This window comes from Sminthopsis crassicaudata, chromosome 2, assembly GCF_048593235.1.
Source record: "Sminthopsis crassicaudata isolate SCR6 chromosome 2, ASM4859323v1, whole genome shotgun sequence".
Lineage (NCBI taxonomy): Eukaryota > Metazoa > Chordata > Mammalia > Dasyuromorphia > Dasyuridae > Sminthopsis > Sminthopsis crassicaudata.
The window spans coordinates 431,550,445-431,572,854 of record NC_133618.1 but is presented as its reverse complement, the minus strand read 5'-3'; the positions used below and the strand labels follow the sequence as shown (position 1 = coordinate 431,572,854).

General features: G+C 36.5%; 1 protein-coding gene across 1 annotated transcript; it reads left to right on the top strand.

The window, feature by feature from the left end:
- The first annotated feature begins 4,766 nt into the window (after window positions 1-4,766).
- LOC141557056 (ovomucoid-like) lies at window positions 4,767-8,786 on the top strand. The gene is made up of 4 exons (XM_074292149.1): window positions 4,767-4,897; window positions 5,541-5,566; window positions 6,348-6,487; window positions 8,578-8,786. Exons 1-4 carry the CDS (start codon window positions 4,843-4,845, stop codon window positions 8,621-8,623), a joined length of 267 nt encoding a protein of 88 aa, XP_074148250.1. The 5' UTR covers window positions 4,767-4,842; the 3' UTR covers window positions 8,624-8,786.
- Window positions 8,787-22,410: the final 13,624 nt, after the last annotated feature.

The following is a 22,410-nucleotide window of genomic DNA, read 5'->3' as shown; positions in this document are numbered from 1 at the left end:
TGTCTAATTCCACACAAGAGAATTCAAGAAGTTTTGATAAGAGATTCCCATTAACTTGTAATGGGAGAGACATTCTGCTATTCTGAAACATAAGGTCTTATCAAGTATTCTGATAGAGGCAGCAGGGGGGGAGGTTTGCAGAACTAAGAGGCAGGGAAACTGAGGCAGGACTGAGTCAGGACAATAATTCAAAGTTAAAACATAAGCTAGCCAATCATAGTCTAGCAAATTTTCAGCTAGAGTCCCCTGTAAAGGCCTTTTGTCTCCGCAGCCTTCTCCAAACCCAGCATCTGCTAAAATCAGGTGTGTCTAGCTAGTGGACAGGTAAAGAGCTTTTTCAACTTTTTGCAGCCTCTCCCTTATCTGTAGAGACAAGAGAGCGAGACAAAAGGAGACCTTTCGTCAATCGCAGCAATTCTTAAAAGAATTGTGCCGAGCATAGAGCTCTAACAACGATCCAGGCCAGAAGCAGCCTGGATGTCCGGTGCAAAAAAAGAAAAAAAATCTTTTACCTTTTCCAGAGTTCCATTCAGTACCCAAATTATGTCTATTTTCGAGGTCCTTCATCAGGGAACCAAAATGATGAGGTAAGCAAAGAGTAAGTAGTTTCCAATTAGGCCTGAACTGAAATAAGACATCAGTTTTTCCCAATTTTCTGACCAGTTGAAATCTCAGTTTCCCTTCCCCCCCCCTGTTTACAGAAATTATCAGATTATACACAACAGACTAGTAAATTTCCCAAAATAGCAATAGTCATACAGTTTTATACAGCAATAGTTCTGTTCTCCAGGGGACAAAAAGGAAGCAGGATTAAAATTTTTGCAAATAACCCTATCAAATTATCAGATCAGATTAAAATAATCTTTAAACAAGGAGACTATCACGCATGTAAATAAATATTGAATAACTTGTTTTCAGAAAACTTCAGTTCCAACTCCTTAGAACAGTTATAGACTTGAAAAATAAAAATAAAACATTCAGTTATCAACACCATATAAATGTAGGCTTTTCCTTTAAACAGTAGAAATAATTAATATCTAAATCAGCAAGGAGGTGCAGTTATTAAAAACAAAAAACCCCACTATACTTAATGGGAGGGACCTCTCCACGTGGTCACCCTTCCCCCACACCACCATGCTTCCCGACCCAATATATCATAGCTCCATTTAAACTATTAATTACTTTTACAAATCAATCTTTCCTGTCCCGCCTTTAAGTAAATATATATATGTATATATTTTTAAACTTTACACTTCAATGTTTGCACGTAACTGACCCAAATTTCATAAAACTTAATACATGCCCAACAGAGCTGACAAATACTTAAGGCATAGCTCAGTTACAAATTACCCAATACCTCTAGCAAACATACCATCGAAGTAGGGAGATACAACCACAACCTCCCCTAAGTAAAAAACCTATGTTTTAACTTAAAATCCCAATCACAGCTTTAAATTCCCAATAATATAAAACTACTTTGCCATCATATTTAAAACAATGAACTTCACTAAATAGCAGTTTCTTTCCCCCGGCCCACGTGGCCCTGCTGCAGTCAGGACACGTGGGAGGAAGAGGAAGGAAGCCACCATCTTCACTGGCTCAATCCCACATACTTCTCCATGTACAGGGTTTCTGATCCCAAATGGGATCCACTAACAGCTATTTCTGGTCAGCTGAAACGACCCCTGCTTCAAAAGACCTAGTTCTCCTCCCTGCCCGCAGGCCCCTGGAAGGGCTAATGGAATTAAATCCTCTCAGGTCCTTCCTTTCAGGTACCATTTAATCCTTTTGGTACCACCAGTCTGTAACAAAACAACAATACCTTATCATCTTTTTCTTGCTTTTTATTTTTCTTCATATTTTGGCAGTTTGTTCCAATTACTTAATTTATCTCCCAAGGGAATATCTACCGGTATTTTCTGATATTTTTCTCATTTCTCTCCGCGAGGGCTGGCTGGGACTAGGCCACACCCATTGAATTTGGAAGGAGTTTAACAGACTCCTAAACGCCCAAACACGCTAACAGTCGCCTGTTAACTCAGTCACCCAGGAAGGCCTAGCTCTCTTCCTGTCTACCGTCTACAGCCCCCTCCAGAACCTATAACTAGACTCAAGGGGCTTCACAGGACACTTACCTCCACTGGGTTGCCGCGCAACAAATTACTTGACTGATCTGTCCTCCACCAACCGGTTGGGATTTTCACCGCGGAGTTTCCGTTGCTTTTCTCTGAGTTTCTCCACTTCGGGTCCACTCTACGTCAGGGAGCAAGGAGAAGCCCCTGGATGCTGGCGGGCTGCCTAAATCAAGGCAGGGCGCCATCCCACTAGCACCCAGGAGTTCACTTACTCACCGAGTAAAGGATCCCGGACGAGCCCCCAAACTGTGTGGTACGGAAATGGTGAAGGGTCACCATTTAATAAAAAAAGCTGGAGAGAGCTCTAGAGAAAAGCAAAGTTTATTGTACTTCTCGCGAGAAGGGCGTCCCACTCTTCGAGTAGACTATCGAAGAGAGGAAGCGCCTCCTGTGGGCAGGACAGCACCTTTAATCCCTAACGCAAAACGCCCCCTCCCACCACTGACCCTCATCCTCATTGGCTGAGAGTCTTACATTCTAAACGCGAGATCTACCCATGAAATTGAACTTGACCAATAAGTACATAGTTGCCCATATTTGGATGAAATAGGGAGATGTCATAGGAGGGGAAGGCAATGCCCTTCAGAGTCCTTCAGGCCTACTCGAACTCTGAAGTAGATGAAGCCTTACTCAATTTTCACAACTGTCTTGAAAGATCTCACCTCATCTCATTCAAGAATAAAGAATCTAATTTCTAATTGATTCACTCACCATAAATTTCCACACAAGCACCTACCTTCTGACAGGGCACATTACCTGATCTTGCCAGAAAGAGAGAAAAAATTTCAGAGGAACTTTTTGGACGCAGCACAAAGGGACTGACTTTGTTAATATAAGCCTAACAATAAGTGGGGGGGGGGGGAAGGATGTTTAATAAAGAAGAAATTTCCCAAATACTTTTAGAAAGAAAACTAGACCAAAGAAAATTTTTGCTTCCCAAACATTCCTGAAAACAGAAATAAAGGGTCAATAAATATATCAACCAAAGCAATAAAAACAAAACAAGGAGAGAGAAACAATTCAGAGATTTCTTTCTAAATGTACAACACAAGATAAGGAAAAGTTGTGAGGGAAAAACAGACCTGCACTAAAATTCATCATATCCTGACTCCAGTAAGATCACTCTTCTTGCTTTTTCTTTTTAATGAAGCTAAATGGGAGAAATGGAGGGATAAAGAAAGGGAGTGGTAGAAGAAGTATACAGAAGAAAATAAAAAGAAAGCTGTCTTTAAATTAAGAGCCAACTTTTTCTAGAATGTTTTACTAAACTCATTAAAATGAGATTATTATCTAAGCATAACAAATAAAAACTTCTGACAAAATACAGTATACATGTATGTTATATAGTATAGGAAAGCACAAGTATTAATGGATCTTTAAATAGTAGAGTATCAAAAACTAAAAACTGGCACCATTTGTAATGTTGTTAATAATTTGTTTTTGAATTCTGTAGTATTCTTACACCTCATTAGGGGTTTTCCTGGCAGAGGTACTTGAGTGATTTGTCATTTCCTTCTCCAACTCATTCTATATGAAGAATGAAGGAAAACATTGTGAAGGGCCTTTTCTGGAGTCACACAGCTAGTAAATGTCTGAAGCAGGATTTAAACTCAAGATGAATCTTCTGGACTCCAAACCTAGCACTCTATCTACTTTGCCATCTAGCAGCCCCTACCATCTGAATTATGGAAATATTAAAGGCCTTTCAAATAAGAACATGGATTCTTCTTCCCCTGGGACTTTTGGACTAATTGAGGTAGACAATAGGTTATTTATAAGTTAATACCTTCTAATGAATAGTTACCTTACTTAGGAAAAAATCATATATCTCATTTGATTTTGTTCAGTTTCACTCATGACAGTACCATAACATGTTTCAAATTCTGCTTCTTAGCTGAAAAGATGCTGTCAAAGATATATCTTACTGTTAGTCTTGTGATAGTCACCCTCACTCAAACTTTTCAATGTTCTCTATATTTAAGACTTCCAGCAGCTCTCAGCCCAACCTAGGAGACTCTCCCAAAGAATCACAAAACAAAGGAGACAACAGGCTCACAAATGTAGGGGAAACCACCCAGGTTAAAAGATCCCCAGAGAAATACTACCCTATAAAATTGTGATCTCACCTGGCCCCCTTGCTCTCCTACCACAACATAGTTTTAAATGCCACCATATAAAGCCCTTTTAGTGAACCTCAGCCCATAATCCCAGAATATCTCTCCTTTTATGAGCCTCTTAAAAGCAATGTCAGAGGCAGGTCTGTCACTAATTCATTAATACTTCCTTTCTCAGAATGAAAATTTATCATTTATATTAAGAATAATCATATCTAGTAGACTGTTTCATTAAATAAACTGTGAAGTCTATGCCTCTGTTATGATTAAACCTAGAGTTTAACATCTCCTCTCACTAAACACATTTTCAATAAGTAAATAGCTGTTCTCTGATAGAACAATTAAAGTAATGGGGAGATCCTTATATCCTGAGAAGTAGCATGGAATGGTGAAGAAATCTAGGACTCAAATCTGAGTTCAAAACCCTCATTGCAAGTCCTGGAATCAGTATTTGTCTCCAGGGGCCTGTATTTACAGAGGCTGATTTCACAATCAAAGTGGATCTTGCCTATATATAAGGCTTGTCCCACAAGCACAGAACAGCAGCTCACTTTGACTCCCTGCACACCATTTGATTGGCCAGTATCTACACCATGAAGCCAGCAGCTCTATGCCTGTTCCTAATGCTGACTCTTGTGACCATGTTAAGTGAGTATCTCTTTGCTGACCTATGCCTAATCCTGACATTAGCTGTTCCTTTACAATTATTGGAAGGGAGAGTCCCTAAATAAAAATATCTGAGGCAGACTTCCAATTCAGAATAAGAACTTTTAAAAAATACATTTATACTTCTGCATGCAGTATCAAGCCTGGAAGAGAACTAAGGAGACAGAACAGGTATTAAAAGAGCTTGAAGGAACATTTGGAACAACCAATATTATGAAGGTAGAAGCATATATTGTAAAATGTTGGTACTGGAGGTAATCACAAATAAATGTACTTTTAGAGGTGAAATGGAATTCTGAAGTTTACATCAAAGACAGAAATAGATTTAGGAGACAGAATTCAATCAAATAAAAATATAACAGATCCTGGGACACAGAATTTTTAATTTGAAAGGATTTTCAGGGGTGATTTCATTCATTCCCTTCATTTTAAAGATGCAGAAATTGAGACATGTTGGAAAGTAGAGGAAAGAAGGTATTCCCTTTCATTACATTGAATAGAATTTCTTGTCCTATTAGAAAAAAGAGTTTCCTAATCCTAAGAGAGCAGTAGGAGGAGCATTGTTGGGCCATTTAGACCATGTTATCTTTTCCTAAATAATTTCCCTTCTTTACTTCTATTCCAGATGCAAAGTCACCCCCAAGAAAAACAGTAAGTTGATCTCAATCCCAAAACCTTTTGTTATTGCATTTCCATCTTCTATTGATGGCATTTCATATACATGTGGTTCCAAATTTCACCTGAATTATTTTGAAGGAAAATCACTGCAAAATTTATTAAATGTAGAGACTTATTGTCAGATGGCATTCTGGGTCAGTGTCCAGTATGCTTTTATCTAAGTACATACAATAAAGTCATGTCCTGGTTAAAAAGATACTGAATCCACAAGGATCAAAATTCATGAGGATGTCTAGGTAGAATAGATAAAACTCAAGGTCATAAATCAGAAATCCATGTTATGGGACATTTAGCCTAGAAAAATCCTTAAGCAATATGGATTAGCAAATCATCTATCATTACACCTGTGTAGGGTTGTCAGAATCATAAGAGTTGTAAAAATATTTGTCAACATGATTATGCAGGAAAATAAGAGAAGCAGATTTTCCTGTTACTAAAGTGGACTGCCTATCATTTCTGCCATGCTGATTCTTACTCTGAACATTCTAGAGAATCAGTAATTGTTTGTTGAATAGAAGATTGGTGCTCCTAGGAATAGAGCTCCTCATCCCTCTATGACTATGAAATAAAGGGGAAAGAATAGAGGGTATATAATTGGCCTCTATGGTTCTGTGTGAAGAATGTAGACATGGTTTTCCCGGTATATCCTGGCCATTTTCCTTTTTGCACCCAGAGACCTAAGCATCCCCAAGTTTTTAGAAATGTATTTTTGTAAAAATCCTATGATCCAAAAGGGAAATAATATGTGTTACAGGTTTCGCAGAAATATGACTGCCAGCAATATGAAGAACTACCACTAAAAGATCCTCCATCATGCCCACGAACTTTCAAACCAATCTGTGGTTCTGACGGGAATACATATGCCAATAAATGTATTTTCTGCCATGCTGTTCTGTAAGTACACCCATCAAATGGAAAGGAAGAGAACTAATAAGAATGGGATAGAGGTGGCACAGAGTTAACACAATGGAAAAATCTTTTTGAATGAAAAAGAGAATAAGTAGTGAGAAATCATTGTTTCATGTCCATAAAACATACTCCAATCAGCCTTTTCTCCTAGAAGTTCTCCTAGTCACTAGATTCTCTGCCATAGTTATTCTCTTTATTACCCTTCCTCTGTTTCTACTGTTATGCCCATGTTAAGGGCATAAGGAATATTATGGAATGTTAAAGGAATAAAGAAACTATGGCTTAAAGGGGTAAAAAGAAGTATTGAAATGCATAAAAAGTAAGGACAAAACCTGGATTTGAACTCAGTGTTCCTTCTATACCATGTCATCTCAATCAGTAGAATCAACAATGGAAAAGTGCTTTAATCTCTTTGGGCCTTGGTTTCCATTGGAAATATTAGTTCAATGCTTTTAGTGTTTGTCTGTATAGGTATAAAATTAGGGTAGTGAGGGTAGTCATTAGGCAGGATCATCAATATATTGCTTCCAGAGTCAACAAATAGGTTAGCAATTTCTTCCATAGTAAACCATCAAGTATTTATGCATTTATGAACTAGTTGTTTACTTTTGGGAAAGTCTCTCAAATACTCAATGTTCATTTTTCATCTATAAGATCAAAGGATTCCATAAAATCTGTCAGATATGACATGCTATTCCTCCAACCGTTCTCCTTAAAGACATCCACAGTTATTTACGTTACTGTTATGGTTGTATTTCATTCTTGAAGGACTAGTACATCAGAGAGGTAATGTTATGACATAAAAGTGAACTGGATATAAGTGAAAGAGAGCTGTGCAAGTTTACCTGTCTCATTTTCCCTTCTAGTGGCCAGATATAGATCAGGATGAATAGGAATGGCTGTTGAGGCAATGAGAGACTTTGGCCTTTTTATGCATATTTTACTCCACACCCAAGATTCATTCTATGTATCACTTCAAAGATCAGAGGCACATACATGTATGGTTGACATGAAGTGTGTGTGTGTATATATATAGACATGTATGTGTCTGCCTCATATTTGTGTCTCTGTCCATCATACTTCCTTCAAAAGATTGGTCTTATTTTAGACCAGTAACTCTGCTTTAAATTTCAATATGTCTGCATACCTCTATTAAAGAGCTCATCTGAGGCCTCATTGTGACAGAAGTAGCCCTGGATTCTCAGAAGTCGTCTCAGGTGTATGCAAGTTCCTGTTCAGGTCTTACTAAATGCAAAAAGGCTTCCAGACTGAGGACAATAACAGACTTTCTCATTTGGAGATCTGCCTACCTTTAATGGCTTATGGCAAGAATGCTGTCTTCAGGGAGGTGAATTTTCTTTGGACACAGCAATTCTCTGAGACAAGGAGGAATTCATATCTGCTTTATTGTAAGAAGTCAAGAAAGTTGTAGTAAAATGAAATGTAGTAAAAGTGAAGCAAAGATCTGATGTTGATTGAATGATATAACCGTCAGCTGTGGTCATTTTAATAGAAATAAGATAAAACATTAGAAGACAGATATGTGCTCTTTGCCAACAAAGTCTTCATGGGCTTATCAGTAAGAAATGAGAAATATATTTAGAGATATGGCCAATGTGTTCATTTCTTTGGAATTTTGTTGTTCTTCTTGGTTGTTGTTCCTTTCATTCCTATGCTACATTGTTACAAGTGGTGGCTCCATTGCTAAAGAGAAGATTGGGGAGTGGAGAGAAATTGAGTAACAAGAAAATGATGGTTTTTGCAATTAGCATTAAATATTTTAAAGAAAGAAACAGAATGTTTTATGAAGAATTTTATAGAACAATAGGAATATAATGTCACATAAACAAAGAATCTCAGTGGGAAAAGGAATGTCAGAGATCCTGCTTTTGTCCAGTGTATGAACTTGCTCTGCAACATCATCTCCAAGTGATCATTTTGTTTTTAAACACTGCCTGTGACAGAAACTCAGCACTCCCCTAAAACTGTCCACAAACCTTCTAAAATTTATATCAGAAAATGGGTTTCCATATCACTGATCCTCTCGCTTCATTTTTTCTTTTCTCATTCCACAGGAAGAGTGATGGCAACCTTCACTTCGAACATAGGGGGTCTTGTTAAATTATAACATCAATTGTGAAATATTTTCCATTGCTTGTCATTCCCACTACAACATAGTGCAACACACGTTTTTTTCCAGAAAAATTTCCTTCTTCAGAATTCAGAATACTGGATCTTCAACTTTGATATTGTTGCTTGTCGAATAAAGAGAAATTCACTGAAATTTTTGTTTGAATTCTGTTAATAGGAAATTTAGATAGGGAACCTAAGAAGTAGTAAAGTATCAAATGTCATAAAGTATTGGAATAAGAAATATTCCATCTATACAAGACTTGGTATTAGAGTTGGGAAACAGAACATATTCACTGACCTCAATACAATTGAAGAATTGGAGTTTTTCCTGCTTTGTCCCAAAGAAAAAAGGCTAAGATAAACTGAAGTTTGTATGTGGAAATTGAAAAGGTGTTTTATGGAGAGAGAATTTCAGCTTGATATGATGAAAAACTTCTTAACAATTATAGGTATTTAGGAGTGGAATAACTAGGTGCCCAGAACTTTTTTATAACTGAAATTATTCAAACAAATGCTATATGACCATTTGGTAGAGATATTTTTAGAGGATAATTCAGCTTTTTAAGGAAAGGTTTGAGCCTTCTATGAAATTCACTAAGATTTCTTAACTTTATTTCCCAAAGATGTCATATCTACTAAAGTCCAAAAAATCAAAGGAAATATCGAGGTTCATCGATTGAAAATGAAATTTCTGGGTAAAAAATGCAGAAGAGGTATCAGTCAGTGAGAAAATTCCCTGGCAGAAAAGAAAGCAAAGAATACAGAGAGATTTTCTGACCCTCAATAAGAGGGTATTTCTATGACTGAGATTATTTCCACTAATCTGAGTACATCTTGGGATCACATCCATACCAATTTATGTCTGTCTTAAGGTTATCAGGGCATCTGAAATGAGAGTTGGAATCCGGCCTCTACAACATTGTGTGTTCATGAGCTTCAGGCAAATCAGGAAACCTCTACTGACTTCATTTTCCTCGCTGATCAAATGAAGTGCTTGGATTAGATGGTCCTATAACATTTCTTTGAACTTTAAATCAATGGTCTATAAATAGAAGACTCTCCAAGCCAATTTGTCATCCATGTTTCACTAGACAAGGCTTGTGGCCAACTTGCCACTGGTCAAACAGCTCCTGGGGGTGGTTCACCAGACATTTCTAGCCTCTTGTCCCATCATCCTTCTCCAAGGGAAACTTTATTTCTTGCCAGTAAGAGAAGAAGCACATAAGCTCAGAAGATTAGCCACTCTGTTCTCTTCAAGAACAGGAGATGCCAGGCTAGAGTTATATCTATTTGCTCCCTTAAATATTGGTAGCATAGGGAATGTTGTTTTCAGACCAGGCTAAACTTCTGATCACTGCTCCCTGTTGAGATAAGAGGACCCCAAGATTTATATCCAAGGCTAAGTCACTAATAGAGGTACAGAGAACTGATATCCATCAATTTGGAGGAGAAACATTCTAATTAGTCTTGTGCTTTGAGTAATAACCAGACCAAGATAACAACTTTGTAGATAAGAATAAAGAATCCAATTCCTAATTGACTTACCCACCATAAATTCCAACACAAGCACTTACCTTTTGACAGGTCACATAACCTCACCTTGCCAGAAAGAGAGAAGGAAGTACAGAGGAGTTTTGAACTCAGCCCCAAAGGACCAATTCTCTTAATATAAGCCTGAAAATAAATGGAAAAAATGGATGTTTAATAAAAAAGAGACATTCTAAAAACTTATAAAAAGAAAACTAGACCAAGAAAATGTTGTACTTCAAAAACACCCCTGAAAATAGAACAAAGAAACAGAAACAAAGCTAAAGTAAAACACTGGTGGAGAAATAGTCCTGCACTAAAACTATCATCCTTACTACAGGAAAATCACTCTTCTTTTTTCTAAGCAAATCAAAAAAAAAAAAATCAATTATATTGTTTTATTTTCAAAATACATGCAAAATACATCAACATTCAACCTTACAAAATCTCATGTTCCAAGTTTTTCTCCCAACCCCTCTCTCCTAGAAAACAAGTAATCCAATATAGGTTAAACATGTGCAATTGTTCTAAGCATATTTCCACATTTATCATTCTGCATAAGAAAAATCATATCAAAAAGGGGGGAAATGATAAAGAACTAAAAAGCAAGAAAACACCAACTAAAGAGGCTTAAAAAATATGCTGTGATCCACATTCAGCCTCCACAGTGCATTATCTGAATGCAAAGGGCTCTCACCATCACAAGTATATGGAAAGTGGCTTGGATCACCTCGTTTTTAAAAAGAGCCAAATCCATCACAGTTGATCACCACATAATCTTGTTGCTGTGAAATATGTTCTCTTGGTTTTATTCACTTCACTTAGCATCATTTCATGCAAGAGTCTCCAGGCCTTTCTGAAAGCAGCTTGCTGATCTTTTCTTATACAACAATAATATTTCTATATTATTCTTATTCGGGCATTCTCCAAGTGCTGGGCATCCACTCGGGTTTCCAGCTCCTTGCTACTACAAAAAAAATGACAACAAACATTTTGGTAAATATGTAACCTTTTTTTCTTTTTTATGATCTCTTTGAGATATAGGCTTAGTAGAGACATTGCTGAATCACAAGGTATGCACAGTTTGATAGTCCTTTGGGCATAATTCCAAATTGCTGTTCAGAATGGTTGGATCAGTTCACAACAAAACCCACAATGTATTAATGTCCTGGTTTTCCCATCCCCTCCAACATTTATCATCTTAGCCAAGCTGAGATGTGTGTGATGGTACCCCAGAGTTGTCTTAAGTTATATTTGTCTAATCAACAATGATCTAGAGCATTTTTTTTCATATGACTAGAAATTACTAAATTCAAAATAATTTTTGATAGTATAAAACATTTGGGAATCTATCTGCCAAGGGAAAGTCAGGAACTATATGAACACAACTACAAAACACTTTCCATGCAAAGTCAGATCTAATCAGTTGGAAAAATATCAAATGCTCATGGGTAGGCCAAGTGAATATAATAAAAATGACAAGACTACCTAAACTGATCTACTTACTTAGTGTCAATCAAATACCCAAGAAATTATTTTACAGATCTAGAAAAAGATAGCAAGAAAGTTCATCTGGAAGAACAAAAGGTCAATAATTTCAAGGGAATTAATGAAAAAAATGCTAATGAAGTGGCCTGTCTGTGCTAGACTTAAAACTTTATTAAAAAGCAGCAGTAAACTCTGAGATACTACTACATACCTGTCAGATTGGCTAGAATGACAGGGAAAGATAATGCAGAATGTTGGAGGGGGTGTGGGAAAACTGGGACAGTGATACATTGTTGGTGGAATTGTGAATACAATTCTGGAGAACATTTTCCAGCCATTCTGGAGAGCAATTTGGAACGATGCTCAAAAAGTTATCAAACTGTGCATACCCTTTGATCCAGCAGCATTACTACTGGGCTTATATCCCAAAGAGATTTTAAAGAAGGAAAAGGGACCTCTATGTGCAAGAATGTTTATGTCAGCCCTCTTTGTAGTGACCAGAAACTGGAAACTGAGTGGATGCCCATCAATTGGGGAATGGATGAATAAATTGTGGTATATGAATATTATTGTTCTGTAAGAAATGACCAGCAGGATGATTTCAGAAAGGCCTGGAGAGACTTACATGAACTGATGCTGAGTGAAATGAGCAGGACCAGGATATCATTATATACTTCAACAATAATACTATATGATGATCAATTCTGATGGACGTGGCCATCTTCAATAATGAGATGAACCAAATCAGTTCCAATAGAGCAGTAATGAACTGAACCAGCTACACCCAGTGAAAGAACTACATAGAACTCCCAATCTCTCTATTTTTGTCCGCCTGCATTTTTTATTTCCTTCACAGGCTAATTGTACACTATTTCACAGTCCGATTCTTTTTGTATAGTAAAATAATTGTTTAGACATGTATACATATATTGTATTTAACTTATACTTTAACATATTTAACATGCATTGGTCAACTGCCATCTGGGGTAAGGGATGGGGAGAAGGAGGGGAAAAGTTGGAACAAATTGCAATTGTCAACGCCGAAAAATTACCTATGCATATATCTTGTAAATAAAAATCTATAAAAAAGAAAGTGAAAGACCAAAATAAATAAATAAATAAAAATAAAGATAAAAATCTATAAAAATTGTTAAAAGCAGCAGTTATCAAAAACCATTTAGTACTGGCTAAGAAACAGAGTAGTTGATCAGTGGAATAGATTAGGAACACAGGATAAAATAGGCAGTAACTATAGCAATCCAGGGTTTAACAAACCCAAAGACCCCAGTTTTTGGGATAAGAACTCACTATTTGACAAAAACTGCTGGGAAAATTGGAAACTAGTAGGGAAAAAATTAGAGTTTGACCATACCTAACACCACATAGCAATGGTTCATGATTTAGACATAAAAAGTGATATTATGAGCAAATTAGAGGAACATAGGATAGTTTACCTCTCAGATCTGTGGAGGAGGAAGGAATTGTGTCCAAAGAAGAACAAGAACTCACAATTGAACACCAGATAGACAATTTTGATCATATTAAGTTTAAAAGTTTTTGTACAAACAAAACTAATGTTTTGGGAAAGGGAAACAAACTGGGAAAGCATTTTTATATTCAAGGATTCTGATAAAGGCCTCATTTATAAAATATAAAGAAAAGTGACTCAAATTTATAAAAATTCAAGCCATTCCCCAATTGATAAATGGTCAAAGGATATAAACAGACAATTTTCAGATGAAGAAATTGAAACCATTTCTAGGCATATGAAAAGATGTTCTAAATCACTATTGATCAGAGAAATGCAAATTAAGACAACTCTAAAATATCACTACACATCTCTCAGATTGGCTAAGATGACAGTAAAAGAGAATGATGAATGTTGGAGGGGATGTGGGAAAACTGGGACTACTAATACATTGCTAGTGGATTTTGTGAACTAATCCAACCAGTCTGGAGAACAATTTGGAACTATGCTCAAATGATTATCAAACTGTGCATACCCTGTGATCCAGCAGTGTTTCTACTGGGTTTATATCCTAAAGAGATCTTAAAGGAGGGAAAGGGACCTACATGCCCAAAAGTGTTTGTGGCAGCCCTCTTTGTAGTTGCAAAAAAACTGGAAACAGTGGATGCCCATGAATTGGAGATGGCTGAATAAGTTATGATATGTGAATTTTATGGAATATTATTGTTCTATAAGAAATGATCAGAAAGATGATTTCAGAGAGTCCTGGAGAGACTTATATGAACTGATGCTAAGTGAAATGAGTAAAACCAGGAGATCATTGTACACAGCAACAGCAAGATTATACAATGATCAATTCTGACAGATGTGACTCTTTCCAACAATTAGATGACTGATGCCAGTTCCCAAAATCTTGTGATGAAGAGAGCCATTTACACCCAGAGAAAGCACTGTAGAAAGTGAATGTGGATCACAATATAGCATTCTCACTTTTTTTTGTTGTTGTTCATTAGCATTCTGCTTTCTTACTCATTTACTTTCTTTTTTATCTGATTTTTTGGTGCAGCAAGAAAATTGTATAATTATGTTTATACATATTGGATTTAATAAATATTTTAACATGTTTAACACATATTGGATTTCTTGCCATCTAGAGGAGAGGGTAGAAGGAAGGAGGAGAAAATCTGAAACACAAGGCTATGCAGGGGTCAATGTTGTCAAATTATCCATGTATATATTTTGAAAATAAAAAGCTTCATTAAAAAAAAAAACTTTATACACAGTAAAAATAAACAAATGTCATTCTCTTTTTCCATTTCACCAATTTTCTTTTTCAAAGAGTTATTTTCTCTTTCCATTTCACCAAAAATCTATTTTTAAGAAGTGGTTTTCTTCAATATATATATATATATATATATATATATATATATATATTTTTTTTTTTTTTTCCTTTTCACCAAATGGATTTCTTCCATTTGCTTCCTTTCAACAATTTCTGTGTTTCCTTTTTAAACTCTTTTGCAAAGTTTTCATTTTCTTTCCCCATTTTTCTTCTCTCTTTTAAGATCCCTTTTGAATTTTTCCAAGTAAGCCTTTTAACTTGGAGACAATTCTTATGTCCCTTTGAGGCTTTATTTGAAAGAGTTTTGCCTTTAATATCCTCAGTGTTTGAAATCTGTTCTTCCCTGTCTCCATAATAGCTATTTATGGTCAGAGTTCTTTTTGGTTTTTTACTCATTTTTATTGATTGAGGTCTCCTCCTAGAACATGAAGAAGATTGTCTCAAGCTTCCACAGGGTTTACACTGCCCTGGGGCCTGTAGTAATGCAGGCTTCCTCCCTCAACTGGATAGGACTGGCAATGTCCCACCTAGTATGTTAGGATTCTGGGACTCACTATTTATAGTATGTAGTTGTGTTGAGGTCTTATAACTAGTTTGTTATCCAGTGGCTTCTGTGTATTTTGACCAAGAGCCTTCTTCTCCTAGATTCCATGTGAAGGATGTCTCTATCTTGGGCCTCTCTATACTACACCTAAGCTAGGCTACATTTTCTCTATTGAAACAAACTTTTCCTAAAGTCCTTCCAATCTATCTTCTGCTAGAAATTTGTTACACCCTAAATCTTTGTGGGTTCTATCATTCCAAAATCTGTTCAGAGACTTGATCTTATGTTGATTCTGAGGGAAGCCAGGAAGAGTTCAGACAAAGCATTGTCTACTATCCACTATCATAGCTCTGTCCTTTGTTTTTGTTTTTAATGAAGGTAAATGACAGAAATGAAAAAAATAAAAAAGGAAATGGTGGAAGAAATATATAGAAGGGAATACTTACTCATCTTAAAGCAAAAAAGTAACTCCCCCAGCCAGAAAAAGAATAGAAATAGATAAAAAGAATGGCTAGAAAAGGAAAGAGGATAATTTATTTTAGTGGTGACAATAGGGCATCACTGTCTGAAGTCCTATAAGAGAAGAAAACTATTCTATGGAGCAAGATAGAGATTTCATAACTGGTAATATCTGCAGGGACTTTATGCTGAGAAAAACCACTGATCCTCACTTAGGAAAAGGGTAATCAAGGCCCCTCAGGGCAACTCATATACAGAGAACTGAGACAAGATGGTGCTAGGCAGAAGAATTGGGAGCAGTGAGGGAAGGGAAAGCCCAGGAAAATGATCAAAGAGAGAGCAAAGGTCTATGATAAACTGCATAATTAGAGAAATGGGAAAAGTTCTACTTGGAACAGTATCTTATTATCATTTGAGAAAATGTCATTTCTACAAATGAGGAATAATTATAGAAGGTTTGGTAAAGAGATGAGAAGGCATAAAGGGCGGATAATTGCTCCATAACAGAGAGTACGCATGCAATGAACCCAAAGCATCTATGTAACAACAAATAGCTCACTTTCATATGACACTTTTTGTTCACAAACCACTTTTACAAAATTTCTCTCATTCATTTGTTTCCAGCATTCCTGTGGCTGAGGAAATGAAGAGATTGTTGTGTTTATTTTACAGAGAAGGAAGCTGAGGTCAAGGGGTTGAAATAATAATTTAGGCAGGATTATTTTTTCTTTCTAAACAATCCCATGTACCTCTCAAAGGGCCATACTTAAACAAATACTGTCCTTTGTCCTTCCTTTTCAAAGAAAATCAATAACAACATGGGGTGAGCACAGAAGTCCTGAAAATGTTTGGAGGCCATTATCACTGTTAGAGCTAAGGGAACACCAATAATGGCAAAAGCCTCAAGCACAACCTCTGTGGTTGCCTTTGTTGTTTCCTTGCCCATAGGCATAGCAAAAATAAAACCTAAAAAAGTGTCAATAATCACATGAATATATTTTTGTTTCCCAAAAGAGGAGTAATGAGTAACATCCATTTGCCACAACTCATTAGGCTTATGTCCTTTTGGATTATTACCTGAAGGTAATGATGGTGGATAAAATGGAATACAAGACAAACAGGCCTTCAATACTTGCCCTGCCTCTTCTTTTGTCAGACCAAATTGAACTCAAAGACATTGGCTGATTGAGGATATACCTGCTGAGAATGTGTAGCAGCTTGAAGCAGAGGATGAATATGGCTGACAGCAGTTAGTATAGAATCTGCCACAGAGTCACAATACAAGACCTGGTAGTTGTGTGTGTATATGGGATTTACAAGATATTAGGAATTGTCCCTGAAAGTTGCAGGGTTTTTTAATGCCTTTTTCAAGCATATTTGTAAGCAACACAGAATAAATAGCTAAAGTATGGACAGGTTGAGCTGGAGAGTGTAGCCATTCTAAAACGCCTTGTTCTTGATGAATAATTGCAGTTGGAATGTTTTCTGTGGCTACCACTGATACCTCTATAGACTTTTCTAGTTATCTTCTAATTATAGTTTGGGAAAGTACTATTTCTACTGCTTCAAGAGTTTGTGTTGCATCTGAAGTCAGTTGCCTAGGGGAATTCAATTGAGAGTCTCTTCTCAGAACATCATATGAAGGCTTCAGTTGATTTGTAGGTATGCCTGATGTGGGGCACAATCATTGTAGGTCCCCAATTAATTTTTGGAAATCATTTAGAGTTTTCAGCTCCTCTTTTCATAGGGACAGTTTTGGTAGGGTGAGAAACTGTGGCCTAATAGTAAATCCTAAATATTGAAATGGAGATTCTTGTTCAATTTGTTCAGGGGTTATGTGTAATTGGTAGTAGCCTAATGTCTTTGTTACATTTTGTAGACGCACTTCCAAGGAGTGTGTGTCTCTGGCACATCCTAAGATATCGTCCATATAATGCAATAATGTAATCATTGGAAACCCTTGGCTTACTGTCTCCAGGGCTGAAGCTACATACACTTGTCACATTGTGGAACTATTTTTTACTCCTTGTGGTAAGACAGTCCATTCATACCTTTTATGTGGTTCCCTTAAAATTGCACTAGAAAAGGCACATCTCTCACTGTTCTCATGCAAAGGAATAGAATAAAAGCAATCCTTTATGTCTTATCCACAATGGCCACCCTTTGTGCATTTGTGTGGGTGATGGCAATCCTGGTTGGAGAGCATTTGCTCATTTACTTTTCTTAAATCTGTTAACATTCAGCATTTACCTGATTTCTTTTTTATGGAGAAAATAGGAGAATTCCAAGAGCTAAGAGAGTGTTTAATGTATCTGTGGCTTAGTTGTTCTACTACTATAGAGTAGTAAGGCCTGAATTTCTTCCATCTCAAGGAGCCACTGTTCCACCCAAATGGGAACATTGTCATGGGAGTTGGCATTACAGGGGGTAAGCCTTCTGCAGTAGCCCTCATTAGAAAGGGGTAGTACTTAATGTTAATCCAGTTTTTTCTAATCTATCCCTGCCCCATACATATATAGGCATCTTGTGAGAGGGTTATAATGTTTGTCTTTCCTTCAAATTCCCAACAAAGGGGGTCTGCTACTTATTTCTGCTTTAATGGAGCCTCCAACTCCAGATGTTTGTGATAGAGCAAGCTGCTTTGGCCAGTGACAAGGCCAGCAGGAACCCTTTATTACTGTTCTATTTGCTCCACTATTCACTAAACCATTCAGTGGTATAGCATTAAGTGTGATAGTAATCATCAGATGGTTTTCACTAATTGCTTCAGTCCAGAAAATAACTTAATCTCCTTCCTCAAAATCAGGATATCTATCTAAATCTTGCAGATCAGGTAAATGAATCATTAAACCTGCTGTTACTGTCTCTTCTAGTGTATAAATCTGACATTGCTCCCATTAGTGACTGGTACCTGGGCAATAGTTCCTCCAGTTTTCCATATGAGGGTATGGATGAATGTAGATCTATAATCTGTTTCTGGGTCTGAGATAACAATTCCATTAGTACATGCATGTAAAACATCAATAGGATGGACTGGAACTGGCTTTAATTCTCCAGTGGGTATAATCATAGTTTTAGCTGCATGGAATTCTATTCCTCTCAGCTGTAGTTTGCTTTGAGGCTTTCCTGTTTCTTTTGACTATCACACTGCTGCCATAGCCATCATTCCCCAATTGTTTGTGGATTGGGACTTGGGGATTGGGCCCTGAGACCTATTTCCCAAATGTTTTTCCCCTGACATGCATTCTGAAGCCCAATGAAACCCTTTATTACACTTAGGACATTTTGACTTTGGTCTATTCCCTTTTCTCCCTTATTTCCTTTCTGCCAGCACTGAACCTTTAAATGTCCTATTTTACTACATTGAAAACATTTCCTTGCCTCTCCTGATTTTTCCTTTTTTGATTCCTATACTGCAAAATCTTGAAATGTCTCCATCATAGATTTAACATAAAATATATGAGTGCCCACTTGTGCATAGTGCCTGATCATCTCCTCCAGAGGTGCATCTTTGCAGAGGCTCTGTATAACTCTTTTACAACCCTCATCAGCATTATCTCTAGCTAATTGTGTGATTAACATATCAGCAGCTTCTGTTTCTCCTTTGGTTCTGGTGATAGCAGTGTGCATTATTTTAGTAAATGACTTTCCTTTGTCCTGCTGTCCAGGCATACTGTTCCATGCTCTAATAGCAGCAGCTGCAATATGTTTGCAAGCACCTATCAGATACTGAATTTACTGTAAAGTATCAATGAAAACTCCTGTTTCTCTCAATTGTTCAAATGTTGTTTTTACTTGAGCATCTGGCATCCTATTTCTTTGTGCCTGGACTTGACATAACTCACTTGTTTTTCACAAATTAAATTAAAAAAAAAAAAAAAGATCCATCTCTATAAGCACTAAAAATGTTACTGATGGTGCCTATCATCAATATTACTAGATTTCTACTTGTTCCATATTTTAAAAATACAAAAATTTCAGAAAAGGAAAAAGTAAGTCATGAAGTAAGAGTAAGAAACAGCCTCCCCTCATGTTAAGTCCTATAGCTGATACCTTGAAGATAAATATTCAAAAGAAATTTCTTGCCTACCAGATGAAAAGTACTAACAGAGAATTTCCAAATTAGTGAGACAGGAATCACTCCATAGGAATAGGAGGTAGGTAGAAGTTTCAAGATACATCAGTGAAATGTGAGTGTCAAATATGAGATTACAGATTCATTGAAGGATTATATCAATAATAAAGAATATGATGCAGGATTCATCATTGTAAAGCTTATCATTGCAGTTCCTTCATGACACCATTGGGGTAGTATTATCTCTATTTTATAGGAAGGGCTTTTTAGGATCAAAGAATAGGAAAAAAATGCCCAGCAATACCTGTGAAGATGGTCAGATCCAGGAAATTGGATCCAAATTTTCTGAGTCTTTATTTAGGAAACTTTCCAAGAAATACCAAAAAAATAGGGCAAGAAAGGGGCTGAAATCTTTTGAAGATAAAGTACAGAGATGGGGAGAATAAAGGAAAAGCAGAATAACATGAAGCAAAGGGAGTGGAAGAAAAGAAGAAAAGAAGAGCAAACAACAGAATAAAATTCTGACCACAGAAATTTACTATGGTGACAAGGAAGCTGAAAATACATACTCAGAAGATGATATTAAAGTCAAAATTCTTATATCCAGACGCCAAGAAAAAAATAAGAATTGGTCTCAGGCAATGGAAGAGCTCAAAAAAAATTTTGAAAATCAAGTAAGAAAAGCAACAGCAAGTTTATACAATGATTAATTCTGACAGAGAATTTTTTGCTTTTCAAAAGCAAGTTGATTCAGGCCAGTTCCAATGATCTTATGATGAAGACAGCCATCTGCACCCAGAAAGGAAACTGTGGGGACTGAGTATAGATCACAGCATAGAATTTTTGCTTTTTTATATCTGTTTGCTTGCATTTTTGTTTTCTTTCTCATATTTTCCCCTTTTGATCTTATTTTTATTGTCCATAATGATAATTGTGGAATATGTATAGACAAATTGCATATGTTTAACATATTGGATTGTTACCATCTGTGGGAGGGGGTGGGAGAAAAAAAAGGTGTAAGGGGCTGACTATGCAGTTCCTCTAGAAGGACATGAGACCCAGAGAAAACTGAGGGTCACAAGAAACAAACACTATGACACTGCTGACATGGCATTGAAGATAAGGTTCCTTGTGTTCCATGTGTCAGTTGTTCCAGTAAGCGGCTCTGTTCCCAGGCAAGAGCTCTGGAATTTCCACTGTAGACTATGCAAGATTCATCTTCCTTACCTCAGATTGTTGGCACAGACTTTTGCAACATCTTGGTAGATGTGGGATAAAAGGAGGGGGACAGACAGAGAGGAAGAGGAGGAAAGATGTGATCTCTTACTTGAATACTCATTAATAAAGTGCCAGAAATTTCATCTCTCCTGGCTTATGACTCCCTTTGTCAAACACATTAGCATGTCAAGATGTGCACTGAAAAATGTTGGAGGTAAGACCCGGTTGCTGGCAAGTGAAGAACCCTCAGTTTGCTCCAAGTCTCATGTTTTTCCAGGGGAACTGCACAGGCAACCCCTAACAGGAAGGAAAAAAGAATTTGCAGCATGAGGTTTTATGGGAGTGAATGCTGAAAATTATCTGTCCATGTGTTTTCAAAATAAAATGTTTAATAAAAAAAATTAAATACAAAAAAATTAAATAAAATCATGTTTCCAAAAAAAAAAAAAAAAATGCCAATGAAGATAGCCTAGCTATGCCAGATCTAAAACTTTATTATAAAGCAGTGATCATCAAAACTCCTTGGTATTGGCTAAGAAATAGAATAGAGGATCAGTGGAATAGGTTAGGTTGACAGGACAAAATAGTTAATGACTGTAGTAATTTAATGTATGACAAATCCCAAAACCCCAACTTTTGGGATAAGAACTCACTATTTGACAAAACTTTTGGGAAAACTGGAAACTAGTATTTCAGAAACTAGGCATTAACCAACACCTAACATCCTATACCAAGATAAGATCAAAATGGGTTCATGATTTAGACATAGAGTGATATTATGAGCAAATTAGAAGGCCAAAGTATAGTTTACCTCTCAAATCTGTGGAGAAGGAAGGAGTTTTTGGCCAAAGAACTGAACATCGTTAATGAACAAAAAAAAAAAAAAAAAAGATAATTTTTATTATATTAAGTTAAAACAGTTTTGTACAAACAAAACTAATGCAGAGAAGATTAAAAGGGAAGCAATAAACTGGGAAAATATTTTTACATTCAAAGGTTTTTATTTCTAAAATATATGGAGAATTGACTCAACTTTATAAGAATTTAAGCCAATCTCCAATTGATAAATGGTCAAAGGATATGAACAATTTTTAGTTGAAGAAATTGAAACTATTTATAGTCATATGAAAAGGTACTCTAAATAACGTTGATCAGAGAAATGCAAATTAAGACAATGCTGAAGAACTATTACATACCTCTCAGATTGGCTAAGAAAGAAGAATGATGAATGTTGGAGGGGATGTGGGAAAATTGGGATACTAATACATTGTTGGGGGAGTTATGAACTTATCCAACCATTTTGGAGAGTGTTTTGGAACTATCCCCCAAAAGTTATCAAATTGTGCATATTCTTTGACCCAGCAGTGTTTCTATTGGGCTTGTATCCCAAAGAGATCTTAAAGAAAGGAAAGGAACCCACATTGCAAAAATGTTTGTGGCAGCCCTTTTTGTAGTGGCAAGAAATTGCAAACTCAGTGGATGCCCATCAGATGGAGAATGGCTGAATAAGTTACAGTAAATGAATGTTATGGAATATTATTGTTCTGTAAGAATTGATCAGCAGAATGATTTCAGAGAGTCTTGGAGAGACTTACATGAACTGATGCTAAGTGAAATGAGCAGAACCAGAACATTATTGTACATGGCAACAAGA

What these genes read in the sequence shown, in the direction of transcription:
- LOC141557056 (XM_074292149.1), top strand. Translation starts at nt 4,843, where the DNA reads ATGAAGCCAGCAGCTCTATGCCTGTTCCTAATGCTGACTCTTGTGACC. An exon ending in GACTCTTGTGACCATGTTAA is followed by an intron (nt 4,898 to 5,540) that starts GTGAGTATCTCT and finishes CTTCTATTCCAG; the next exon opens with ATGCAAAGTCACCCCCAAGA. An exon ending in ATTTTCTGCCATGCTGTTCT is followed by an intron (nt 6,488 to 8,577) that starts GTAAGTACACCC and finishes CTCATTCCACAG; the next exon opens with GAAGAGTGATGGCAACCTTC.